This window comes from Camponotus vicinus, unplaced genomic scaffold, assembly GCF_025532165.1.
Source record: "Camponotus vicinus isolate PSW18456_S1 unplaced genomic scaffold, iyCamVici1.0 SCAF_8, whole genome shotgun sequence".
Lineage (NCBI taxonomy): Eukaryota > Metazoa > Arthropoda > Insecta > Hymenoptera > Formicidae > Camponotus > Camponotus vicinus.
Genome location: NW_028141980.1, coordinates 4,839,665 through 4,848,194, shown reverse-complemented (window position 1 = coordinate 4,848,194; position 8,530 = coordinate 4,839,665). Strand labels below are relative to the sequence as shown.

At 44.7% G+C, this 8,530-nt stretch overlaps 1 protein-coding gene across 1 annotated transcript; it reads right to left on the bottom strand.

The window, feature by feature from the left end:
- Positions 1 to 2,385: 2,385 nt before the first annotated feature.
- LOC145975836 (uncharacterized) lies at positions 2,386 to 5,248 on the bottom strand. Its single transcript, XM_083106579.1, has 2 exons — positions 5,106 to 5,248; positions 2,386 to 2,947 (listed from the first exon to the last, which is right to left on the bottom strand). The coding sequence occupies exons 1-2, from the start codon at positions 5,246 to 5,248 to the stop codon at positions 2,386 to 2,388; spliced, it is 705 nt and encodes a 234-aa protein (XP_082962705.1).
- Between the last annotated feature and the right edge of the window lie 3,282 nt (positions 5,249 to 8,530).

Sequence of the window (8,530 nt, the reverse complement as noted above, 5' to 3'; positions counted from 1 at the left end):
GTAATGACGTCACGCGGGGAGGGGTAATGACGTCACGCGGGGGGGGATGACGTCACGCGGGGGGTAATGACGTCACGCGGGGGGCGGGTAATGACGTCACGGGGGTAATGACGTCACGCGGGGGGGGGGGGTAATGACGTCACGCGGGGCGGGGGGTAATGACGTCACGCGGGAGGGGGGTTGACGACGTCACGCGGGGGAGGGGTAATGACGTCACGCGGAGGGTAATGACGTCACGCGGGGGAGAGGGACCTCCCCGGTACACCCCTCATCCCCCTCAACCCCCCTCACCCCAATATAAGTAACAGCTCTCGCGGTACCCCACCCCCTCACCCCTCAGCTCCTCACCCCAAATCTCAAGTAATATTATATTACATGCCCGGTTATCGCAATGATAAGTAATATTATATTACCCGGTTATCGCAATGATAAGTAATTTTATCGCAATGATAAGTAATATTATATTACATGCCCGGTTATCGCAATGATAAGTAATATTATATTACATACCCTAACGCGTCGGGACATGTTTCTTCGTGGATATTACATTACGGTGAGCGCTGATGTTCGGCTGCTGGAATTTAGAAACAATATAAAATAGATAGTGCCTGATTTCATTACTGTGATATTACTTCATGGAAGTTTTGAGAGGAATGGGGGCTGAAACTTACGGAGAGGGTCTGTCTCCACGTCAAAAAGTCTTCAGCTTTCGTGCAGTGAACGTAAGAGTAAAGTGCATAAAATGAATATAGAAGAAGAGGTTATTATCGTCGAAGTTAGTGATGAAAATGTGGAGGTTGTGGATGTTGAAGACTCATCTGATGATGAAAATATGGAAATAGATGTTGAAAATGTGGAGGTTGTGGATGTTGAAGACTCATCTGATGATGAAAATATCGAAATAGATGTTGAAAATGTGGAGGTTGTGGATGTTGAAGACTCATCTGATGATGAGATAGGACATTTGGAAGACTTTGGCTACGACAGCGAGTGCAATGAGGAACTAAGTGAGGAACTAAGTGAGATACAGGTGCGAGCGTTAAAACGAGCTGACATTCGCGATATCGACTTAATTCAAAAAATGTGCTGCATCTCCTTTTATTATGAAACACTTAACAGTGAAAAATTTTGCACAGCGTGTTTTCTACGAGTAGCAGACTTGTTTTCACGTGCTCGTGCTGTGCGTATACATGAGACTCAACGATACGTTTTCCTATTAGGAGAAAGATGCTGCGAATGCAAAGCCTCAGTGTCTCAAATAGTTTCATGCGGTCTGTGTCCTATTTGCATTCAATAAACTTTCAAAGATTGTGCTGGCACAGTGGACATTTATGAATGTGAAAATTCAGCAAGTGTTGTAAAAATGGTAGCTAAAAAAAATCAATGAACATGTCTTCGGTGTTGCAATATTTAAGAAATCGCGAACTTGGTGTAGGAAATTCTCCAACCGCAACCTCCAATCTACAATCTTATATACGGATTACAGAGAGGAATAGATTAGAGGCAGCCATTTGCAAAGATTGCTGTTTGCCAGGCGGAAATCGACAAGCGTGTTCTAAAAGGATGCAAGGAATCCATAAACATATCCATTGGTTGCTATATCTAGAATATACCATCGGTTATGATTCTGATTCTGATTCTAATACGGATGCTGATCATTAATTGGAGGTAGGTCGCATGTGTAGGTATTTATTTTCAAATTATTAAAATAATTAATAAATTTTTTTATGTGCAGAAGGAGTCACCGACCATCACCCCGCGCCGTCACCTCTCTTCCACCACCCAGCCGCCCCACCATCGCCTCTCATCGACACCACCACATCGCCGTTGTCGTTGCCCTCCTATTCATTTATATTTTTATATTTTAAATTCTTTTAAATTTTTCTTACATTATCTTTTACACACACACACACATTGTATAATACACATTTTATTTTTATTAAAAAAGTATTAATATAAAAAAATCTTATTTATTTTCAAAATTCCTCTCTCTTTCCTTTGCTCCATTTATTACTAAACTATAAAAAATTATTAAACAGAAAAATTATATTAAATTATCAAAAATAATTTCATTGCGCTATATCTCTCACCGCGCTCTTGCCGCGTGCGCTTCTTTCTCACCGCGCCGTATCTCTCGCCGCGTGCGCCTCTCTCTCGCCACGCCGCGCTATCTCTTCTCTCGCGTGCGCCGTATCACTCCTTCGCGCTGTCTCTTTCTTTCTTTCCTAGTGTTTGCTCTCTCATGATAACTCTCTCGCAAAGAGTTATGCATGAAAGCTGGGACGGGAGAGCGCGCCAAACGCAAAGAAAGTACACCATGACATAGACTTATAACTATTTATTCTGCTTATATTTAGTATACAAATATAATTTTTGTCTTACATATTAAGAATTAAAAGCTAAAGCTGCCAGCTCGCAATCGACGAGTTGATGCTTGTTGAAGGTGTCGCTAGCGCGTATTACATTCGATACTTCTTTCGGATCCGTTACAGTGGACGCGATATTGGAGAATAGCGTAAATTTGACATCAACTGTCTCGGTCACTCTAACCAATCGATCAAAAGTTACATCTATACATTGATCGAGATCGAACATACGGTGTAACGTCGATTCGATCATCATCATGCGTACGTCTGAAGATTCGAGACTTATGAGTTTAGCGTCGTTAATCGTATGAACTCGCACTGTTAGCGGTCCAACACTTATAAAATTGTAGATGTCTTGAGAGCCGTTCCGAAGGAGATTTAGAATATTATGACGTTGCTCGTAGAGTCCCTTCCACGTTTCGAGAGATAATATCAGTTCCTTTCCCCGATGATCTCCTATGGCAATCACCACGTAACTCGGCGGACCCACGTTGATACCAATTTCAAGGAATTTGAATTCCGTAGCAGTCAATGCGTATCGTCTACCTAGTATACGAACCGCACGACGCTCCAACGAAATACTACGGAAAAAATTAAAATTAAATAATAGTAATAATAATACAATTTGTAAAAATAGAAAAATAGAGAAAGAAGTTAAACGAAACTTACTCGTCACATTTCTTCTCAAACAATGGAGTTTTATCACGACTCGACACGTAATTATTCACGCGTCTTCCGATGCCGCCGCTGCTGCTGCTTCTTTCGACGTAGTACATTTCTCTGGGGGGTTATGAAAAGTGAACCACCAAGTGAACGGTTAACGCGACACTGATCGTACAGGAATTAACCGAGTATACGTGACGCTCATCTTCCAAAAGTATAATGTGGTGGGGGATCAATGCTTCTAACGCTTTGAAATTTAGGAGAAGGGGGAGACGGCGCTCGGACAAAAGAATTCTTAGAAACGCAAGGAAAGTATTAGGGTGGGGAAATAAGAGATAACACATATTAATGTTTACATATTTTATTTTTCTTGCAATTCTTTCTGGCGTTGCGACCACCAGTTAAATATTTTGAATACATTTTGTAATGCGCAATTCTTAACATGTTTTCCACATCGCATACTATTGGTAATATCTAATTTATTTAGAGAATCAATATCTTCGTAATCTGCATCCAAGGTTTCAATGATATAGCCGTTTCCCGCATCGTCTAGTATATCGATCAGCCATTCTCGCTTTTCAAGTCCTTTAACGTACACGACAGACGATTCTTCTTCTTCTTCTTCTTCTTCTTCTTCGTGTATCGTACCAACGACAGCTGTTGTAATTACACGCTGAGCCAAGCCATACGGAACGTTTCCGTCTTCCCATTGTAATCCGTGATGATTTCTAATCAGCCATGAGACTTGACATCGCTCAGATTTTGTAAGCACTCTCCACGATACGGGACTTGCGAAAAAGTAATGCGAGAGAACATATCCCTTTCTCAGGATTGCCGCTTCCTTCACGACAAAATTTCTCCCGACAATAAATCCTTGCAGATCCACAAACGTTGGTACGGACATGACGAGATCTCTCTCGTCGCGAGGAATGACGACACTCTAAAACCAACGCCTCGCAACACTTTGATTTATATATCCTGCTCCTCTTCCCCTCTCTCTCTTGTGTCGCGAACACTTAGGTGATTTTGCGTACAACGTTGGTCAACGGATTGTACTGGATCACGCGATCGTGTATGATGAGACAGTACGCAGTGGTATTCGTCGGCACGTTCTCCTTACACTCGAATTCCAATCTCACATCCACGGTTGCGCTCTTGACCGATTCGTTTTGTCGAGAACAATCGATAATCACGAACGAACCGTTACGTAGAAACATCGAGACGGTGAGACTCGGCTCGAGATACTCGTATCCGTAATAATTCTTGCAGAAGCGCGTGTACGTGTCGTACAGAATGGACCATCTGTTTTTATCGAAATCCAGGTTCATATCGTCGTACGGATAACATTCCGAGTTCAGATAGAGTTTCACGTTGATCAATTTGCAGTCGTCGAATCGACTCGTATCCTCAGACATAACATTCTTCCGGCCTGTTTACAGAGCGAAGACAACGTAGCGTGGTTTCTCCAGCTGAGTCGCGGTCTTAATGGCCCACGAATGCTTGGTTGTACGCTGCAATAGCGGATACTCGTATAGATCCCACGAGCGAAAACCCATGCTGAGATATCGTCCGCTTTCCAGAGCATGCAGCATCGACAGTTTTTCGATCTCGCTCAACAGCACGTGTGGCATTCGCCATTGTATCTTGAATATGTTGATCGCAGGCTCCAGCGTCGAATCTCCAAGCAGACAATTGTTGTCGTTGCGCGATCGTATTAAGATCAATTCGTGACGAGCGTTAATCACCACGCGTTTGTAATCCTCGCAAAATCCCAATAACATGTAGAGCGGTACGCAAAAATTGAAGTGACCATTCGCATTGGACGCATCCCAGCCGGCGTTCCTCATAATAACGCTTCTATCGGATGATATCGTTACATAGTTTTTGAGCGTAGTAGTTATTCCTACGTTTCTATTGCGATCAATCTCAACGCCATCGAGTTCGTATCGAATCTCATCGAACATGAATGCGACGCAATTATTTCCCAGTGCCACATCAACTCCTCCGTCAGCTGGTGGTCTGTTTTTCGTTAGTTCTCCCTCGATGTATAGGAAACTCTCATACGGCAACGTATACAGATCCTGTTGTTGTATGGGTATTCTTATCTCGTCACTGTATCCGAACGTTGTATTGGCGAACGGGTTGTACGTGTGAGTCTCGATCTTGACGATACGATCGTCGAAGATTGGCGCGTCACCGATGTTGAGGATGCCGGTCATCGTTCAGCTGTTTCGCACCGCGAATCCCAAAGATTGTAAAAACGCAACGTTCGATGCGCTGAGTTTCTTTTTCTTGGATGATTGGATATTAGCGAACGTCGACGTTGTTGTTGTTGTAGCTGGCCTCGTAAAGATTGCGTTATCTCTCACGTCTTTCGATCCGTTCAACACGAGCATCTCATACGTCGCATACGTATGTTATCGCCGTAGCCGTCGTACGTGTAATCTTACGGTGATCTCTTCTCCTCGAAAATCGAGCAATCGTCCGTTCTGGTCGACAACGCGTAATGTTAAATCCGTAATGCTCCGCGCGATGATCGGCAGGTAAATGATCTGCGCCGGCGTTTCCGATATCTTATATCCCGGTGAAAATTCATGTATCGTATGAACGAGTTTGCCGTTGTTGTACGCGCCCGCGGTCACGTTACACTCTACGCGGATAATATTCACGTTGATAATGTTAATCGGCATGTTCGATTCGTACCATTTTCGCGGCTCGAGAATACGATTCGAGAATCCTAGCAACGATCCAATGTTGTCGGGCTTGCTAAAGTTTATTCTGTATGCGCATTTGATCTCGCTATATCGGATCTTCTCAGCACTATCGGATATTCTCCATCTTCATAGTCACCGTCGTCAATGTGTTTCTTATCGCGATGTTTCCGTGAAATTGCATGTTTAAAAAATGCATGTATATCTCGCAACTCGTAGGATCCTTCGGGAATCGTAATTTCCACGTCGTCTTTGCCAAAGTAAAATTTATTATTCGAGGAATTCACATTCGGTATCGTGTGATAAGTCTCAAAATCCGTTAGACCGAGCTCGTATGCATCGTCAAATCTACGGCGGGAAAGAAGTTTGCCGCGAGAACGCTACTCTTCCCAGTCAACGTGAATGTCATAGACATGTCGGTAAAACTGTTTAACGAATACTGAATTAAATAGCGCAATATCAGTCTTTAAATTCACACGCATCGACCGTTCAAAGAAACTGCAAGCACAATTGTCCGCAGATGCTCTGATCGTAAGTTTGAACAGATGTGTGATTGTACTGTATCTTCGTTACGTTTCGTCCGAAATATCGCACCAATTCATTTCGGTGGTCGAAGATTGCCGAAACTGTCGAAATATACGACACGATCTCCCCTTTTTGCGTACGCTACCCAATGAGTACCCGGTCCTTCGACGCTATCCAAATTTACGATACCGCTCTCGTTTCGATATATACCACCGATCGGTAAAGAGTCGCGCATGAAAACACCTCTAAAATATGGAATGCGCACACGTCTTGCCAGTTGTAGCAATTGTACGTTGGTAGTTGCGCCCTGCGGCATTTTTAGCGTCTCTTTGACGTTTTTTTTTTCTTCTCGTTGACACTCCTCGTCCGTATTTGTAAGGAGCGAGATATAATCCGCGACCTTCCATGGCGCGATTGTGACGTAGCATCTCTTGCAAGTGACGTTGCGCGGCTTTTCCGTTGTTCACCGCCTTCGCTACACCCGCCGCTCCACTGATCAGGGATCCGAGCGCACCCAACATTGGTAGAATCGGCAACACGCCGCCGCGTTTCGCTACCGGAAGTATTCGTTTCTTCGCCGTATTTTTCTTCGTCTTCGTCTTCGTCTTTGTCCTCTTCATACCCATACCGAGCTTCGTCTTGGCTTTCATCGCTGCCCAGACAGCTGTGGCGGCGGCTCTCTCACCGAGAGTCGAATCTCCCGCACCGATGCGATTTCGCGCTTTCTCGGCGAGTATCCTATCCGCCGCGTGTCTCTCGGTGAGATCGTTGCTCCGAGAATATGCTATATCGTGTTCACGACACGCCGCGTCCAATGGATTGATACCACGATCGCCTCTGGCTAATCGCTTCTGCAACCGCGTGCCTGGACCGCAAAACTGATAGCCGGGAATATGAAATTCGATCGGAAGCGCGTTTATCGCACGATTTAAGAGACCGCTGCCTCTCACAATTCTCGTTGACATACGTAGCAATCTTTTATTAACGGTGGCGGACCATCGATGTGCGTTCGCTGCTACGGCTGATTGTAATGTCGCATGCACGAACGATATTATTGAACCTCCGAATCAGCCTTTATATATTCTGGAAGCTTGTCCCACAATCGTTCCACGTAATCACCAAAATTTTGCAGTAAAACAATCTTTGGGATATACTGCAGTTGCTCGGCGGTAAGCCGGAAAATGTCTCTTTCATCCGACAGAAGGAGAAACATTTTTGATACTGAGCGGTTTCGAGTCGAGACACCTCTATAAATAGGTCTCCCCCCTCGCGATCATTCGCAAAATTGATTCGAAAGAGAAAACATGCGGTTCGTACGACAACATTTGACGATACGCGTGACGAATTGCGATGACAGATTACGATCAATGGGGGACAACGCGGAGATGCGCAGACACGGTACGATGCTACCGACTACTATACGCGCGATCGTTTGCGGCCCCTCGAATTGTGGTAAAACCAACGTTCTGATAAGTCTACTGGAAAGTCCGCACGGTGTACGTTTCGAGAACGTGTACGTGTACTCGAAGTCGCTGCAACAGCCGAAATATCGATATCTGGAGAATTTGTTGACGCCGATCGACGAAATCGACTATTTTACGTTCTCGAATAACAGTGACGTCATTCCACCGAGCGAGGCACGTCCAAACTCGATTTTCGTCTTCGATGATGTGGCGTGCGACAAGCAAGATACGATAAGAGAGTACTTTGCAATGGGTCGTCACTCGAACGTCGACTGCTTCTATCTCTGTCAGACGTACGCGAGAATACCAAAACATCTTATACGCGACAACGCGAACCTGCTGATCTTGTTTAAACAGGACGGTACCAACTTGAAACACGTGTACAACGATCACGTGAATACCGACATGTCGTACGAGGATTTCAGTGAATTATGTCGTACTTGTTGGCAGCAAAGGTATGGATTCCTAGTGATAGATAAGGACAGCTCGCTTACGAACGGGCGATACAGAAAAGGATTTAACGTGTTCGCGATACCGCGAAACGATTAGTCGCTGCCGACATTCCGTCGAGAGGGGTGAAACGCTCGACACTCCGTCGACATTGCTGGAAGTGATAATATTCGCGAGCGTGAAAAGCTTGCGAAGCAGATTGAGAAAACGAGCGAATCGATCCGCAAGAAACATCGCGCTTTGAAGACCGGTAAGATCGACGACGATATCGCGGTCAAGACCCATTTTGGACCTATTATCGAGCCACTGCAAAAGATCGCCGGCAACTCTAACTCAATTGCGGTGAAAAACG

Excerpts from the sequence above, each read along its gene's own strand:
- LOC145975836 (XM_083106579.1), bottom strand. The coding sequence starts at position 5,248 with ATGACCGGCATCCTCAACATCGGTGACGCGCCAATCTTCGACGATCGT. Across the intron at positions 2,948-5,105 it reads CCCATACAACAACAGGATCT|TATTTCGTTGGAGCGTCGTG; the intron begins GTATACGTTGCC and ends TTTTTTCCGTAG.